We start from the raw sequence: 18,416 nt of genomic DNA on the forward strand, positions 1-18,416 counted from the left end.
CAGCACCTACAAGGGGGAGCCAGGATGCAGTCCTAGGGCATCTGGTCTCCAGGGCCTGGCGCTCTCCCACTGGGTTCCATAGACTGCTGCTCTGAAAGAATGGACACAGGACCCAAGAAGTTTAAAAGTTTTAATTTTACAAATCACAGCTGATAGACAGCAGAGCCTTCACCTGTAGAGACCATGTTCCAACTCGGGCCTGGGGCACCGCTCTGCGGGAAGAGCTGCTCCCAGGAGAGGAGGTGGCGCAGCAGGCAGCAACTGCGAAGTCCAAGGTCCTGGGCGGACACGGGTCTCGGGCCTCAGCCAGAGCACCCTCGGCAGCCACAGTGTGTGCACTCAATGATGCGGCCCTGCAACAGAGGACAGCTGAGACGCTGCACCCACCACCCGCCACACACACACACACACACACAAACACACACACACAGGGACCCTCCCCCCCAAGGAGAGTGCCAACAGGACACCCCCTAGAGGACACACCTCAGAAACCCTTTGACAGTTCTGGACAGAGAAAATTTGGTTCCTTCACGAAGATGTAAACAGCTATTGTTCACACTGAAGTTACACCTGTGTGTGCATTTAATTTATGCAAATTCAACATACACATGTGCCATAAAAGAAAAAAAAAAACAAACCTGTGAATGAGTCTTGTTATTCAAAGTGACATGACAGACCCTGCAGTAAGCTGAGGTGGGGCTGCTGCTGCTCAGCAGGCTGAGTGCCAGGGGCCGCGGGGCCTCCTCTGGGCTGGGAGACTTTTTGGCTGGGGTAGGGGAGCAGAACGGTGTGTACTTGAGTCAGCTTTCTGCCTCGGTGCCCCCACCAGAATAGTCAGCAGCAGAACTTGTTCCCTAGGCCTGGTGTGGCCCCATACCCAGCCAGGGGCCTGCCAGTGGACACAAAACCCCAGAGTGGTGGTTTGTGTTTACTCTTGGAAGAGCAAGACCCGAGTCTAAACAAACAAGATCCTCTGGTGGAGCCCAGCTAAGTCTAAAGCAGGCTCTGTTACGGTTACAGGGCTGAAACAGCACTACATCCCCATGGAAACCTGGGGTTCTCAGAGGAGGGGGGCTTCTGCCACCCTTCCCTGCCTGCTTCAGAAAACCGGCACCCAAGCCTTCTCTTGGGGAGGTGGACCTTGCTCCCTCTCCACTGCTCAGCATGCCCATCCCTGAACTGCCACGTGGTGCAGGGAGACTGAGCTGCCTGAAGACTTAAAACCCTCAGCACTGAGCTCTATCTATAAATTATAGCTCTCGCCGCAGCATAAAGGGGCCAATTAGTGAAAAGGCCAAGCTGGAAGACCGGCCATCTGGCCTGACCTCATAGCTGGGCCAACAACTGTCTGCCAAGGGGCTGCACTGAATGGCCACTAATGGGCAAGGTGCCGTACTCTTCTCTGCCTCAGTCTGCAACTCTTTCAGAGGGGCTTGTGCCCTCAGCTCAGCTACTGCCACCTCAGCACCACTCCAGGTGCCCAGCCTACTTTTGGAATAGAAATTTCTGACAAGAGAAATGCAGTGATGATAAAATTAAAGTCATTGTGAGGATTGAAGGAAATGGGACAGAACTCCCGCTGACTGGCCACCCTTCCCTGATCTAGCCCTCCCACCACCTTGGAGTTAGATAACTTGCCCAGAAGTGGAGTTGAGATTAGCCCCCAGACCTAACACACACGATCACTGCCACACTCTGCCTAGCATGGATTTCTGCACAGAGGGACTCCTAGGAAGGATGGCTAGCAGGCTGTCCAGTAACAAAACTACATTCCAGCCCAACCAAATAATATGAAATCCTTTGGAGTTGACTAGGGCAGGATTTTGTGCTGAAAATAACATCGAACAGACATTACCACTTCCAGCTTGCTTTTGGGGACCCGGCAAATGCAGTTTGTTCCAAAGTTGGTGTCCCGTGTCTGAATGCACCGCAGGCAGCACAAGTTCTCATACCCTTGCTTTTTCCATTTTGCAATCAGGTTTTTGTCTGCATACCCTTCTTTAATACAATATTCATATAGTTCTGTCAAAAAGATGGAGAAAGGGCATCAGACCATGGTGTAAGAAACCTTTCCCACCACTGGCTTATGGCCACCGTTGAATAAAAAGAAAATTTAGCCAACATGGCTCCCCGCATTTCTAGTAGTAAGAAAAATCAGGACTCTTGCTGAGGTTGCAAGGATAAGGGTCATTACTTAGTAATTCAGAAAGCTATTCAAATTCAAAAGGCAAAGAGGGAGCTTGGCCAATTACCTCTGCTTATGGCTTTCCGCTTATAAAAGAGGTCAAAGATATAGCGGGTTTTCTGGTGGTGGATCCTGAAGATGGGCCACAGAGATTCCACTTTCCTCTTTCCCTCATGAGGTTCTGTTTCAGCTGGGGAGAAAAAAAGTGTGTTTGTTTTGGGGAATAGATTTAGTCTGCACAGGATGGAGTTGTCATTTTTTTCAATAACTAGGGATAACAAATACCACTTTCCCACTAGGATGGCTACAGTCAAAATGATGGGATGATAGTAAGCATTGGAGAGGATGTAGAGAAACTGGAACTCTCACACACCGCTGGTGGGAATATAAAATGGTGCAGCTGCTGCAGAAAATTTTGGCAGTTCCTCAAGAAGTTGTAACATGACCTGGCAACAATTCCACTCCTGGGAACATACCAGAGAGAACTAAAAACACATGTGCACACACAAACTGGTACATAAAAGTTCCTAGAAGCCAAAAGTTTAAACAATCCAAATGTCCCTCAACAGATGAGTGGATGAACAAAATGTGGTCTATCCACACAATGGAATAGTATTCAGCCTTAAAAAGGAAAGAAACCCTGTCACATGCTACAACACGGATAAACCTTGAAATGTTGTAAAACGGACCATAGCGATGGTGGTACAACTTTGTGAATGAATATACTAAAAACCCCTTAGACACTCTCAAAGGGTGACTTTTATAGTATATGATTTATATCTCAATAAAGCCGTTATTTAAAAAAAAATGATTTGAACGTGATTGTTTTAAACGAAAAATGCCCTTTTAATTAGAATTAGAAAACAGATTTTAAAAAAATCATTCAACAATAACCTTTGTTAACATCCTGGTCTCTCTACCCTTCCAGATCTATTTCTACAGCATAATAATTTCTCAAGATAATTCTTGGCCCAGAGATGGGTATCCTAAACATCTTTAAGGGACCTTTAGTTTCATTTCCCAACCAAAGTCCTTTGGGGCTGAGAAAGAGCCAAAACAAACTGGACCAGTCTGAAGGTTCTCAGTGAGGTGGCCTGCAGGAGACCGCTGCCCCTTCAATACACATAGCTCAGGTGGCGCTCACGCCTGCCCCAAGGCCATTCTCTTTTTTTTTTTTTTTTAACAGTTAGAAGTTGAACTTTGCCTTCCACCTCCTCTCAGCTTTTAGGGCAGAGAAGGTGAGGAGTGGTCAAGAAAACCATATCCGCATTTATCCAACATTTAAGCCATTCTATTACCTAGGATTTATAATTCAGCTCAACAAATAGCATTCCATCATCCAAACAGAAAGGCAGGTGTTAAGGAGTCAGCAAGTACACACTGTAAGCTTGGTATGGGCAACACTCTGCTCTAGGTGCCCAAGACATGGCACTGGGCAAGACAGGGCAGCCCGGCTCTGGATATCTGGCAGCCCTGAAAATCTTAGAACATCTCAGACTTAACATGTCCAGAACTGAAATCTTCCAACCTAATTCACCCACCCCAAAGCTGCTGCCATTTTCTTGCCGTAGTCATGGTACCATCCTTGCTACCCTCTTTCAAGTCAGCAACCCTGGCATTGCTGAGCCTGCATCCCCAAGTGGTAAAATGGGCTCCAGGCTCCATCTTCTCCTTCTGCCCCAGAGCTCCCTCTTGTTCCTATCACTGAAACCAAGTCTCCAAGGCCACCCATCATCTTCCTGGGCTGCTATTTTCTTTATAGTGGAAGTAAGGACAGCATGAACTAGGTCTTAAAACTTACGTTTATCAAACGTGGGACATCAAAGAAATACTGAAAGACTGTATTGGCTAACGGAAAACAGGGGAAAGAATACTGCTTTTTGGAGGTAAAGAATATCACACTCTTCTAAATACAAGGTAAGTTCCCTTCTCCTCAAAAGTCACTCCCTAACAGAGGAAGATTTACTTTCAAGGACTAGCAAAATCTCTTCTCTTCCAGCATTCTCCTATTTCCTTTATTTTGATTAAGAGCTGTTTTGAGGAAGAAATCTCTCAGCCCAAAATGACTAATTACTGCAAGCTCTGGATATTTAAAAGAAGTGGCTTGGTACAATCCCAATCAGTTTTGAAAAAAAGGCAAGTAATTTAACGCTGATTTAGTAATTATTGCTGGAGGCATGCCTTCATAATAGCAATGATTAGATTCATTACAAACAAGCATTTAACTAATTCAGTAAGTGGTTACACTGTGATCATAGGAGGCCAATGGATGCTTGTGGCTTCAGATAAAATTTCCAAAGACAGCACCCTATACAGGTTCACAAAGTGCAGAATCACACACCATTTACCAGGAAGCAATGATGGTGCATTCTGGAAAACTGTAAGATGACCCAAAGACTAAATGATATAAACTGTGTCAAAGACCCACAAGAAAAGTCTGAATAAAAAAGTTTCATAAAACATGAAAGTGAAAAAGGGTAGCATTTCCACCTCAATATATTTTGTATGACTTTAAGTATACATCTAACCAAAACAGTAAATAATTCTAGATAGACTATTTGACCTATATTCTCTAAAGCTTTTATATTTAGGTTGTCCAAAAAAACTTTTTTGAGGAACTATTCATTAATGTTAGCTTACTTTCCAGCACTTATAGTAATCCTATAAGTTAATAAGCAAACAAAACATGTCATTTCATTATATTTGCATTTATGCCTGGCCCCTGGAGGCATTAAGCCTCAACCGCTGGACCCAGCCCACCCAGAGAGGAACTCCCCCACTCACCTTCTCTCATCTTTTGGTCTAATTCATCCAGTGTTGGTTCGATTAACTCCCAGCCATCTGGAGGTGCTTTCCGGCTTCTTTTGACTTTAGGCATTTCTCCCAAACAAGATCTGGGGGGGAAAAATTAAATGAATTGGTTTCTGAGCTTCAGATCCCCAAAGGCCTTCACCAGCCACTATTGTGGCACAAGTTCACTTCCTTGCAGCAGCATAGGGTAGTAGCTACAGGAAAGGGCTCCAGATCCAGATTGCCTAGGTTCAAATCCTGGCTCTGCTACTTACCCTGTGATCTCCACAAAGCTACTTAACTCTCTTAATTAAGTCTCAGTTTCCTCATCTGTGGGGAATGATAGAAGCTACCTTATGGGGTCATTGTGCAGACTTATAATTTTATGTATCATGCCTGGTGTATAATATGTACTTAATAGATGTTAACTAACATCAACTACAAGCTTGGCCCCGTACTGGCTACTGGTAACACAGAATAAAAAATTAAGACATACCCTCTGCCCCTTTGGAAGGTTACATTTTAGAAAGAAGGAGACAGGTGAAAGCCAATTACGATAGAGTGTGAGAAGGGCTACAATTGGGGAAGCCAAGAGGATCAGTGTTTAAAAAGGAAAAAGACAGTTGTAAAACCAAAGTACCTTAGAATCTGCTTCCCAAGAGTGTAACAGAAAGATCTCTGGTCTCTGCAGTTACAGGCTTGGATTCTTGTCCAGCCCTAACAATTATTCTGTGGCTTTGGGAAGCTCACTTTTCCTCCTTTCCTCAGTCTCAGCTGTAAAACAAGGGCAGTGGATTAGCCAATTGATTGCCAAGGTCTCTTTTAGACCTAGCAAACATGTTATAAGTCAGGTAAAGTCCATACAAAAAGCTAGGACAAATGTAAATACCAAAGCATTTTTCAGACCACACAGCATTTACTAGTTAGCAAAGAGAACTCGGGTTATCTCTTACCTTCAAGCATGGCAGACTCATCTCTTCCAAATTCAGTGAGTCCCCTCCCTTCCAGGTGTCTGACACTTTATAAGCCCTTCCCCCCCGCCCCCAACACACACACACACACACACACACAGCCTCCTCTCATGAACTCTCCATAACAACCATACAAATGAGGAATCAAACTCTAACAGGTAAAGTCAGGGGCGCACAGCTGGGAATTTGCAAAATCTGACTCTGACTAGAGGACTCCTGACTCCCAAATCAGTGGTCTTTGCACTGGTCTCCCCTGCGCTGAAGCTAGAGATGATGGATTCTGGTCCCTGCCCCAGGGAGCACAACCTGTGACAAGAGAATGACCACTTTCCAATGACCTGGGGAAATTCGAGGGCCCTGGCCCAGCCTGAGAGTCAGAAGAGGCCTCCCGGGGAAGCTAAAGGTAGGAGGTAACCAGATCAAGAAGGAAGAGATGTTGGAAGGTATAAGAGGTAGGGGCGCTCAGGGAAGAAAGAAGTCACAGCGGGACTATAGGGAAGGCTCATAAAGAACAAGGCTCAGAAAGACAGTATTTAGACAGAAGACGTTCCCGGAAGAGAAAACGGCGTGAGAAGAAGCCTAGAAGCTAGAAAGCCCCCAAATTTACCATCCCCTCCTCAGAACGAACAAGTAGCCTCGGGAGCTCACTTTGGCCTTACGATCCAGAAGCCTTAACCCATCCCAGTCCAGCCGCTCAGATCGTCCTCCGGATTAGTGCAGACCACCGGTCCCTGGCCCCCACCGTTGTCAAGGTAATCGAGAACATACGAAAAACACCTACCAGAAACCCCCGCACCTCAGCTCGCCGCTTCTCTACTGACGCCTTCCGCTCCCTGGAGCTTTCTCTTCGGGATGAGGTCCTCGCGGAGCCCCGCCCAGCCCGCGCGGAGATTGCGTCGTTTTAGATGCCCTCAGCGCTGCCTGTATAGAATTCCAGGGCCGCTGTTGCCCTTTGCCGTCACATTCCAGGGGGTGGCCGGCAAAGCCATGCGTCTGCCTGGACGGGGATGCTGGGGGTACGGTTGCCCGGCAGTACGAGGGCGAACCTGGAATCAGGCGATGCGTGGGACAGCACGACTTCTTGCACCGGCCTCCCTGAGGTCCCTGTCCTGGCGGCGGCGGCGGCGGCGGCGGGGCGCGGAAGGGACTGGACCGGGCGGAAGAAGTCGAGCCCAAGGTATTTCCGGTTCCGGTGTCAGCTCGAGGCGCCGCCGCCGCAGCCGCTGGAGCCGCGATGCCTAAAGGAGGTGAGGGGCGGGCGCGCGTGGCCCGCGGGCCTCGAGGGGAGTCCCGGATCCGACTCCCGCTGTTCCCTCAGCCCGTGGGCGTCTCAGAGAGTGGTGTCGAGGGAGGCTGTCCGGACCGGTTGAGGGCCAGGCCTGGGCCTCGACGCCCAATTGTCACGATGGGGAGACTGAGGACCATGGTCGGGCCTAGAGCGTCTCCCTGAGTGGGCTGAGGCGTTTCCGCGGCTCTGGATCCTCGCCGGCGCGGAGAGCCGAATCCGGGGCTCGCTTCTCCAGGACTGAGGGGTCTGGAGTTTATCCCACTTCTAGGCTGGTTGGGGACTGAGTCACCGCGTCCCGTGCTTGTGCCGGGCCCGCCTGCCTCGCGTAAAACATGGGGCCCTTTCTGGCCCCGACTCAGGCAGACCTGCCAAATAAGACTTAACATGATGTTTATGAGCCTGGTAGACCTGGCTTTGACGCTCCTATTCAGTAGCAACCCAGTGTGTGCTTTTGAGCCAGTCGCTTAACCTCCTTGTGTCTCGGATTTTCTTATTTGCAAATGGGGTTTATGATTGTACCTACCTCATAGTACTGATGCGTGGCTTGAACTAGGTAATCCGCGCGGAGCGCGGAATACAGTGTCCCGCAAGCATTAACTATTTGTAAGACTTTGCCAGCTCTTCGCCAAGAAGGTCCATGGCTTCCCAGTACATTGTAGCCTGTCCTCCGTCCTCTTTCCACCTTTAGAATCAAGTTCCCAGTTTGAGTCCCAGCTATGTCACTGTCTAATTCTGTGGCCCTGAACAAGTCATTTAACCTACTCTGGCCTGTTTTCCTCATCTGAAACACCCGGCGGGTAGTCCATAGCCTGGTGAGTTGGGAGTAGGGGTGGTAAAATGATAGAGCACGCAAAGTACCTGGCTGGCTCCTGGCACAGAACAGATGTTCACTTAATATTGGTAGCTCTTGTATTATGTTGGTTAATGCACTCAGCCTACAGGAACATCTGCCTGGAGCTTTTTCAAACCTAAATCATTTCCTGACTCCAGAGGTATTGGCTTTACAGAGCTCAATCTATTTAAACCTGGCTGTCTACCGATTTAATCTGTGGCCGGAAGAGCCATGTCTCTTCTATTGTTCCCTAGTCTTTTCATCTGTGAAAGGGGGTTGCTGAATGAGTCATCCTGTCTCCAAAATTTTATTTAATGGATACTTTGGGCCAAGGTTGGAGGCTACAATTGGAAAACTTTAAATATGAATGAGTGCATGGCTAAATGGTCTTTTGGCTTGCAAAAAGCTTTGCGGGCAGACAAGGTTTAGGTTTCCTTTAGGATTAATTTGTTTGAAAAGCATAAGAAAACATGAAGAAGGTATTAAAAGAATAGAATTCCCCAAGAGCTAAGACCAACTCATGTTTCCATGGTGTTAACTGTGAAGTATTTTTAAAGTCTTGAAAGAGCCTATTATAAAAGATACTGTAGATCAAGCTAAGGTCAGTATTCTATAGCCAAGTATTTGAGATGAGAACTTATAGTAATCAACTTTGAGTTGTTCCTTTGCCCTGGAATATTAAGAGAGCAAAACAAGAGTGTTAAGTTTTTTTAATGGCAAGCTTGATCTCACAATAGGATGTTCATGAGCATAGACTTAGCCTCCCCTGGGAACCTAGGTAGTCATTAAAATGGGTGGTGTGGTCTGTAGCAGTCCAATTACAGCTCCGCAGCTGCTGTCTAGGAAATTAAGGGAGGCCAGTATCTCTGCTACTGTCTCTGGAGTCTGGAGCAGCTCTGGCTAATTACAGAGTCTCTGCTCACAGTGAGGGGCTCTCTGGAAATCAGGTGGGCTTCAGCTTCTAGGAGAGGTCCTGTGTGGGGGTCGAAGGCACAGCCACCCCTGCATACTCCGGGATCAGCAGAGGGGATGCCATCCTGCTTTAAAACTGGCTGATGGCTTTAGCAGGAGTCAGTCTGGTATCCTGTCTCAAGACCATCAAACTGATGTTTTTAGATGAACCTAAATTGCTGGTCACATTTTTAACTCTTAGACTATAGTGAGGTTTGTTTGCAACTAATTTTACCAGTCATTTCTTACTTGAAGCACAAAGTTTTTGGCTATATGTGTTGGGTTTTTTTCCTTAAGTATTTTCTTTCTACCATACCACTAAGATGAACATGAAGTATTTTATTGTATTTCTGACATCTGCAGTAAATTATGTGGCCAGTGGTGTTTTTTGTTGTTGTTTTCCCACCAGATACTATACTAGAGAGAAAAGTAAAAATCTTATCATTTTTGTAGTGTTTATCCAGTGCCAGGCGCTGTTCCAACAGCTTTATGTATAGTAGCTAATCTATCTTCATGACAACACTGTGAGATGGGGACACAGATGAGGAAACTGAGGATCTGAGAGGTTAAATGCCTGCCCAGAGTCACAAAGCTAGTAAGCATAGAGCTGAGATTTGAATCCCGGGGTTGGACTCTAAAATTTGTGCTCTTCACCACTCTGCTTTGATCTTAAGTCTCCTTGTCTATAAAACGGGACCAATAATGACTCTTGGACCATAGGTTTATTCTGAGGATCAAATGAGCCCGTGGCTGTGACAGAACATTGCAAGCAAAAGGCCCTATAGCAACAGCAGGGGCATAAGTGCTACATGCTTTTGTGATGGCATCTGAGTCCACTATGTTTGGATTGTAAGGGATCAGAGGATTTAGCCATCAGTCTGTGTGGTTCTTATTATCTGTTATTGTTCGTGAGAACCTGCATCCAGCACACAGTTTGGTGGTGCATCAGATAGGCACAGGCTGCTTCTTGCATCCCTTTGAACTCATGGCAGGGGATAGGTTTGGGTGGTGATTTGTGAGGGGTAGGTGAGGTCTCTATGGCCTCTGATGAGAGCACTCCAAGTACACACAATCCTTTGGGGGTCAGGGCAGTCAAGGCAGCTGCTTCCTTCTGGCCTTCCTAAACTGCTGATCTTTGTGCAGGGAGAAAGGGAGGCCACAAAGGCCGGGCAAGGCAGTACACGAGCCCTGAGGAAATCGACGCACAGCTCCAGGCCGAAAAGCAAAAGGCTAGGGTGAGTATGTGCCTGTCCAGGTCACTCCAGTGGCCCTGGGTGGGGTCCTATCTCTTTGGCTCACAGAGAAGCCAGGCAGACTACCCAGTCACAGGGACAAGCCAGTTGGGGTGGGAGGGCAGTGAGTCCCAGAGCAACCAATGATAGTCAGAGCGAGGGGGAGACTTCTGACTGGATCGGTTAGAAAGAACTTTGTTTATTCAGCCGCAGTTGCCTTAGTGGATCTGTGTTCTTGGTCCCGTGTACTTGCCTTCCGGAGGCTTTCCCTCCACCAGGCCCTGTCCATTCGCTGCTCCAGCTCCCAGCACCCCCCACTTGCCTGCTGTAGCCATGCAGGACGCCTTGCCAGGCTCCACTCAACAGGTGCCAAGCCTTCCCATTCCCCGGCAACAAAGTGCCAGTCATTCCTCGAGACTGTTCAGCCTCCCCCTCCTCTGTGACTCGTGCTGGTGCCACACTCCCCCACCAAAGTCAGAGCTGACTTAGTAGTTCCCTCTTCTCTGTTCCCGTGGTACTTTGTCCAGGGTAATGTTAGGAAATGGAAGATGTTTCCATCATTGTTGGTGTCTGCGCTCCCTGTAACATCATTAGATCTCTGCCTGGATTAAGGGCCCAAGGGAGCACAGTCAGGGCCAGATGAGCACACAGCTGTGAAGTACCCCAGGAGCCCTGAGAAGGGAGAGGCCACATCTAGCTGTGGGGTCTGAGAGGGCCTCATGGAGGAGCTGGCAGCTGAGCAGGACCTTAGAGAATGTGTGGGCAGGTGCTACGAGGGGAAGAACATAAGGTTTTTGTAAGGGAAATTTTTGGTGGGAAGGCAAGGAAGGTGGAGGGAAGCGGCCTGCCAAGGTGCTGTCTGGGAAAGCTGGTGCAGTGGGGCACGTGTGTGGGTGGGTCGGGATGGCTGGCCTGCCATGGACCGGGAGGTGCAGAGGGGGGAGGACTTGCCTGGGAATGCCAGTGTGATTTGGCAGCTGCAGGTGACAGGTGGGGGAGTTGAGCAGGACTGTGGTATTCAGCCCCATGGCTGAGTCCCTCTGATCTGGGAGACGAGCTTCTCACCCAGGCTGCCTGAGGTGGCTGGGCTAGGAAGAGGAGCAGGGCCTTTTGTGGCTGTATGAGGGGCTTGCCAGATGGTGGAATGGATAGGCTGCCTGTCTCTAACCCACGTCGCCCAGCCTGGGGCCAGGGTCACAGAGTAGGACTGTGGTCATTCTTGGTTCCAGCCTTCCAGAAACTTGATTTCTCCAGGTCCACAGTCTGAGGGTGGTGGTGGGGGGGGGTCACAGTCTTGGGGGTTTGTTTTGCATTTTTGATTCTGCAGGTTGTCCATTTCTGACACAGGAAGAAGAGGAACAAGAAGAAGGTGGAGATGGGGCTGCGGGAGACCCCAAAAAGGAGAAGAAATCTCTAGACTCAGATGAGAGTGAGGATGAGGAAGATGACTACCAGGTACTGAGTCTGTAGGGGGCCTGGGGCCTGGACTCATGTACTGAGTGCCTATTTGGTACCAGTCCCAGTGGTAGGTGCAGACAAAGTCCTTGCTCTTAAGGGTTTACATTCTAATGGGGAGATAGAGTCAATAGGGAAATAAACGAACAGTATAGTAAGTAGTGATAAGTGATCAATCAAATAAAACAGACTGTGATTGAGGGGACCTGAAGTTGTGTTGTGGTGATGGGGTGACTTATAAGCTGAGATTGGAAAAACAAGATGCAGCCAGCCCTGTGCAATTGACATGCAGAGCAGTTGAGGCTCTAGATGAGCAAGAGCAAAGGCCCTGGGGCAGGAACAAGCTTGGCTTGTTCATGGAACAGAAAGGGGCCAGTGGGCTGTGACTTAGCGGGTAGGGAGTGGAGTGGTTCAGGATGGAGGGAGGAAGGTTGACAAGGGCCATTCCTGAGTGGCTGTGGAAGGGGTGGGGCTTCATGTGATGGGTAGTGACCAGCTGGTAGAGGCCTTGTGAGGAGGGAGAGATGGCCAGATTGCTTTTAAAAGATTATTTTGGCTTCTCTGTGAAAGTGAATTGTAGGGTATTGAGGGTAGAAGCAGGATGATACCAGTAGGCATCCAGATCAGAAATTGTGGCTTGTGCCAGGGTGGTGACAGTGGCAATGCAGAAGAGTGGACAGATTCAAGCCATATTTGGGGGTTGCTGAGGGAATGAGAAATCAAGGGCGTGCTTAGGATTGAGGGGAGGATGAGGTGGGCCGAGGGGTGAATCTCGAGTTCTGTCTTAGAAACATTAAGTTTGTAGTGCCAGGTGTCTGGGTGGAGTATAGACACATAGCTGGATTGGGTACAGGCCTGTGGGGTGGAAGCTGTCTTTCAAGTTAACATTTCTAGTCAGTCAGCTGAGATAGGGAGGAATTGGACTTGGTCACGAGAACACACATCCTTGGCCCACCCTACCGTGGGGATCCAGCATGTACCTGTTGTAGGGAAAAATTCAGGCACAGGATTCCATGGAAAACTGCTTTTGGAGGCTGAGCTTGAAGTGGGAGAGTAGTGCTCTGTGTGAGTGCTGGTGAGTTGGGCTCATGCTAATTCCTGGTTCTGAAAGTGGGTCAATAGTTCCCAGTTCCCGAGGCTTGGCGTGGGTTGGACTCTTACTACGCACACTCACTTTCCTTGCCCTTCCCAGGCTGGTGAAGATAGTCCTGAGAGCTGTCCCCACTATGAGACAGGCCAAGTGCCATGTCTGCTGGGAGTAGAGCAGGAGTTTGTCTCCATACAGATGGGCTGTAGGGAGGTGGTAGGAGTGGCCTTCAGGGGCTCTGCAGGACCTGAACTTCTCCCACAGCCAGCTTCTTGCCCTGTTCTAGCAAAAGCGCAAAGGTGTGGAAGGGCTTATCGACATCGAGAACCCCAACCGGGTGGCACAGACAACTAAAAAGGTCACACAACTGGATCTGGACGGGCCAAAGGAGCTCTCAAGGAGAGAACGGTAATGTCATTGGTTGGGCCTCGTAACGTGGGCACATGAGCCAGGGGTTGGCCTGTGGGATGCTGAGGTGCCCGGATCGTCAGCCCTGGCTTCCTGGGTTCTGAGGTCCCCAATGGCTGGGTAGGGGCACCAGCTATGTTTATTCCTGTTTCCTTTCATTCCCCAGAGACGCCATAGTAGCTTTTAAGAAGCACACACACAATTTGTTTTCACTAGTAGATACATATCAGTGAAACTAGGACAGTGGATTCAGACCTGAGCATTGCACTTGAAGTGCTGGCCAGGGATACGGAGGGTCGCCCTTTGTTCCCTTCTTCCAGAGCACCACACCCTGAGGAGACTCCCTTATACAGCCCAATCTGACCACTCCTGGTCTGTATCCGTCTATAGTGTTGTGGCCACGGGGACAAGGAGAAGATGAGGGGTGGGGCCTGTGCCAGCCAGAAGGCAGCCCAGCATGGCGCAGGGAGGTTCTGCCTGGTTCAGGTGCCTGCTCCAGGCCTCTCTGAGTCCCATGTGAAAATGAAGCTGCAAATGTCTTCCTCAAGAGTTATGTGAGGATCAAGATGAAGTACCGAAGTCCTTGACCAGTGCCCTGACTTTCGATGGCCACCAGGTGACCTCAGGGGCCTTAGAAGAGGTTGAAGGCTGCTGGGGAAAGCAGCCCTGGTTTCTCTCTGGCTGGGATGCTGGGATTTCCATCCACCTTCTTGTTCTGACACATGGTGGAGAACATGTGTGTCTATGAAAGCATCATGGGGAAAGCCCACGAGCTTGGGTGTGATTGGAGGCTGCTAAGGACTCTCCTCTACTCCTTCAGTAACTTCCTTCTCGGGCTTGACTTCCCAGAAATGCAACAGCCTGGGCTGCTAGAAGGGCTCTGGTGCCCGCTCAGGTTCTGCCACTTTGCAGCTGTGCAGCCCTGGACAAGTCACTGCCCTTTCTGGGCCTCAATATCCTTACCAGTAAAAGGGCAGTCCTGTTGTTACCCCTGCCCTCTGGGGCTGCAGCGATGATAACCAGGAAGGCGAGCACCCTGCCTGGCCCTTCAATGAGGGGCCCCACAGAGCCGTTGGCAGCCTTGCTCATCATTTCTGAGGGCTTAGCTTAGAGGCTTCTGAGTCTGGCACATCCCTGCTAGGGTAGGATCTGCTGGGTTGCCGGGTGTTATCTCATCTCTGTAGCAGATGTCTTGTCTAGAGTCTCCTCGGTTACATGCTCATCCTGTTCTTGGTGACTGAGTTTCTCTCCCTCCCCCCTAGCAAGGCCCCCGTGCCATGTTTCTCATTACTCCCAGCTCTGTGTACTTTTGAGGGCCTCTGACCTCCTGCCAGGTAGGGCTCTCCCCTCCTTCAGCACTTGGCTCTTCCGGGAAGCCAGTACAAATGGGATCCTTCAACTTCACACCCTGGATGCTGTCCATTCCAGAATCTCAGGCTTGAGAAGGTCGGCGAAGGGAAACTAATGACCCTTGTTATTCTCTCTACCTAGGGGGTTGATAACTGATGCCTCTGTCCCATGGGAGTCCAGCTGTTACTCCCACAGCCCTACTGATGGGGCTCACCCCCTTGGGAGGCAGCCTCTCGTACATCTGAGCTGCTCTGTGAATGTGTCATGTTGAGCTGAGACAATGTGTCTGTTTCCCACAGTGGCCTTCATTCCATGCCCTATGGCTACTTGGTCCACTTCATTCTTCCTTCCTTACAGAATGTGGGTTCCAGTGCCTTCCTCCTCCTGGTCATCTTCTTGGAAACATACAATTAGTTCACTTGTTTTTCTCACTTTGGTCACCAGACCCCAGTCATGAGCCCTCAGGCATCCTCCCCACCTTCCCCAGACAGCTGTCATCCCCTCTCCTACTAAGGCTTTCGCAAGGACACAGGTGTTTTCCCTCTCAGCCGTTCCTCCTGCTTGCTTGTTGGGTGAGTGTCCATCAGTCAGGGGCACCCAGAGCCAGGACCCCTCCCTCAGCCGGAGCACCCTCTTACACCTTGGCTCTAGGCCTGAGTACTTGGGCTTTATTCTGCCCCCATGTCAGTGGGGAAAGATGTCCCCTATGTCACCTTTTTATCCAAACAGAGAAGAAATTGAGAAGCAGAAAGCAAAAGAACGTTACATGAAAATGCATTTAGCTGGGAAGACAGAGCAAGCCAAGGCCGACCTTGCCCGGCTGGCGATCATCCGGAAACAGCGGGAGGAAGCTGCCAGGAAGAAAGAGGAGGAGAGGAAAGGTAAGTCCTGGATAGCTCATGCACGGGCAGCTGCCTGGCTCTGGGTCTGGGCAAACCCCCAAACCCTGGACTTGTGTCCTTGTCTGTGAGATGGGGGTACGGTGAGGAGTGATGGATGGTTGCGTAGAGGCTCCATCCCACGTGTGCCCTGCACCTCCTTGGACTGGGAGGGTCCATTGGTGTCATGGAGTCAGATGTGGGTTGGAATCTCATCAGAGCACTGTCCACAGTAGGGGAATACTTACTGTCCCCCAGTAGTAGGAGGCCTCCAGAAGCCATGCCCCTAATATAGACCTTTGAGGCTAGAAGGTCCCCCTGAAGTCTCTGGTGCCATGTGAAGCCAGGAGAGCTGGCTGGGGTCACCAGTGTCCATCCGAGGGGGTTGGGAGGACGGGCTGGATACATAACAGTGCAGACCCAGATGAAATGTGGCCCAAGCGTCCTTCTTCCCTGTGTCCTCCCCCAGGCAGGCCAGAGTGGCTATGGGGAGTTGGTCCAGTTTACAGGAGCATTTGACTTGCGACCTTCACCTCTGAGGGGTCTGTGAGAACCCTTAGAGATCCCACTGTCCTGCCTCCTCACCGGGTCAGAAGGAAACTGGGGCCTAGAAAGGGGAATCAAATTGCTCAGGGGCACTGTCACCCCCTCCAGAAATCCAGTTATCCCAACTCCCTACTCATCTCTACTTCACAAACCCCAAGCGGGAAAGGACTTCGTGTGTAACTGTGTGAATGTTGTTGCTGATTTTCACCATACAGAGTTACAGGATTCTGCTGGGAAGGTAGAGTGAGGAGAAGTTTCAATTTGCCCACACCAATGTGTGTTGGTGGGCCTGTGTAGAGGGGCAGCAGCCACATCTGGTAGCTCCTGCAGTGGCATCAGCCTCAGCCCTTCTCCTTGGGTGCCAGCTAAGCAAGTTGCACAAAATGTTTTCTGAAAACCTAAAGTTGTGTGTGTGTGTTGTTTTGCTTTGTTCTAACTCCTACCCTTCCCTTCCAACCCTCAGCAAAAGATGATGCCACATTGTCAGGAAAACGAATGCAGTCGCTCTCCCTGAATAAATAAGCGTGACTCGTGGGAGGAGATGCCAGGGAACTGGGCTGCGCTGCCAGGACCTCTGCTGTGTCTCGCTCACCCTGTGCCCTGGTGCCGCTGCAGCAGCCCCTCATGGCCAGGAGCCCCCACGGCCTGGGGCCTCCTCTTCATCTTGGCACAGAAATTGGGGGATGTGGGGGGGGGCTGGGGGAGGGGCAGCTGCTATCTTTGAGACAGAAAGATGCAGGACAGCATTTCGTATGTAACCATTTGAATGTTTTTGCTGTTTTTAGAATTCAGAACCCTCGTTGGGGGGTGCCTGGGAGGTGGGGTAAGAAGAGCTTCCATTTGTCTGGTAGATTGCACGTTAGTGGGCGGTTGTGCCAGGAGGCGGCTGCTAAGAAGTTAGGACAACCAGCCCGTCTGTGTGGCCTGGGTGCTCATTCAGAGAGGGGCTGTCATCTGGGAGCCCGTGCCTCTGGGTCCCTGAGGGTCATAGCTTGTCCCTGGCCAGTCCCTTCTGTCTGAGGCTTCTCTCTGCCCTTCTCCACCCTATTCGCACCCACCCGGCCAGGGCCCGGGCCCATTTTTAACCCTACCTGTTGATCATTTCAAGAACCTCTGTTGACTTTGCAGCACCCAGGCAAAACATGCTCCACAAATTCAACTTGTATATTTGGCAGATTAAACTTGACATTATCGTAATCCTTGTTTTGTAATCCATCCTTTGGCTCCTGTGCCTGAGCTGTTTTTGCCCAGCAAGTCCTGGTGTCACGCAGGCAGGTGCACCCAGAAGGTTCAGGGCATGTACCCAGCTGGGTAAGACTTCTGTCTGGCGGCACCAAGCAGGGTGCTGGGACTGGACTCCTGGATTAGAGATGGGAGAGACCTCAGATGCCAGAGCAGCCAGGGACCCTTCCAGCCCACAGCAGGCTGAAGCAGCACCCGGTATCCCTCTTCTGGCCTCCAGGTGTCCCCCAGCAGTGACAGCCTCAGGAGTGATATCCAGCACTGCCTGAGAGATACTAATCACTTCATTCAGTCCTTACCACCCTGTATGGCAGGGGCTGGCAACAGGGAAAACTGAGGCTTAGTGCCATCAAGTGAGCAGCCGTGGTGCCTGTCCTGCCCCTGCAGCCCTGTGAGGGGGAGCATCATGTGAACAGCAGCATACTTCTGTGGAGAGGTCAGTGGTCTGTTGATGTGATTGGGTGTCGGGTGGGGTGGCGGTTGAGGGTGTGGTTTGCCCAAGGTCGGGCAAAATGATTTAGTGGCAGAGATGGACTCAAACCTCTGACTCCCAGCAACCTTTAGTAGACACACCTGAGCTTGACCAAGTTGGCGTCTGCAGCCCTAGGAGGGGTACCCCAGCTGCTAGCGTCTGCCTCTCCCCCTGACCTCCCACAAGCCCAGGGGAAAACCCTCTGACCTGGCCCCTGAGGAGCAGGAATTACAGTGAAGATTTGCCAGAGCACCTCCCCCTCTGGAAGCCATGCAGCAGCTGCTTGAGTTTAACTCTGTGACTGACAATGAGGTTCTCTGACAAGATGGAGGGTTCAAGAAGGAAGTAACTGGCAAGATTTACGGTGCCCGGGAGCTGGCTCTGAGACACAGCAGGAACAAAGTAGGTGTCTTGTGGCTGGAAGCCAGAGGTCTGTGTGAATGGCTGGTGTGAAGAGGCTGTGTTTGGCAAGGTTCCCTCTGCATGTCCAGGACAGTCCTCCTCTTGTTCTCCCTTGGGGAGATGCCAGAGGCAAGGGCTGCCTCAGTGTCTGTCAGCCTAGGAGTGCAGTTTTGCAGGTCTCACCTGAGTACGTGGGGGATGTGCCGACCAGAGTTCCTGCTGGCTAGGAGCGTTTCCCTTGCGGCTCGGCCAGATGCCCTTTGAGCAGACGCCCCAGCGTTGGGCCTCAGAAGTCAGACATGAGTTTATAAATCCTGGCACTGCCAC

General features: G+C 50.3%; 2 protein-coding genes across 4 annotated transcripts; one reads left to right on the top strand and one right to left on the bottom strand.

The window, feature by feature from the left end:
* Positions 1-25: 25 nt before the first annotated feature.
* Positions 26-8,008, bottom strand: BUD31 (BUD31 homolog). Of its 3 annotated transcripts, none has more exons than XM_069486530.1 (6): positions 7,997-8,008; positions 5,616-5,733; positions 4,970-5,079; positions 2,253-2,375; positions 1,856-2,022; positions 26-353 (listed from the first exon to the last, which is right to left on the bottom strand). In XM_069486530.1, the coding sequence occupies exons 3-6, from the start codon at positions 5,061-5,063 to the stop codon at positions 303-305; spliced, it is 435 nt and encodes a 144-aa protein (XP_069342631.1). In that variant the 5' UTR covers positions 5,064-5,079; positions 5,616-5,733; positions 7,997-8,008; the 3' UTR covers positions 26-302. The 3 variants fall into 3 exon arrangements, with proteins under 3 accessions (XP_069342631.1, XP_069342629.1, XP_069342630.1); XM_069486528.1 differs by lacking the exon at positions 7,997-8,008 and adding an exon at positions 6,728-6,786 and having other exon boundaries at positions 5,616-5,749; XM_069486529.1 differs by lacking the exon at positions 7,997-8,008 and adding an exon at positions 6,743-6,776 and having other exon boundaries at positions 5,616-5,749.
* Positions 7,081-17,368, top strand: PDAP1 (PDGFA associated protein 1). Its single transcript, XM_069486527.1, has 6 exons — positions 7,081-7,193; positions 10,161-10,252; positions 11,597-11,704; positions 13,078-13,199; positions 15,279-15,430; positions 16,437-17,368. Exons 1-6 carry the CDS (start codon positions 7,181-7,183, stop codon positions 16,493-16,495), a joined length of 546 nt encoding a protein of 181 aa, XP_069342628.1. The 5' UTR covers positions 7,081-7,180; the 3' UTR covers positions 16,496-17,368.
* Positions 17,369-18,416: the final 1,048 nt, after the last annotated feature.

This window comes from Eulemur rufifrons, chromosome 14 (assembly GCF_041146395.1).
Source record: "Eulemur rufifrons isolate Redbay chromosome 14, OSU_ERuf_1, whole genome shotgun sequence".
NCBI classification, from domain to species: Eukaryota; Metazoa; Chordata; class Mammalia; order Primates; family Lemuridae; genus Eulemur; species Eulemur rufifrons.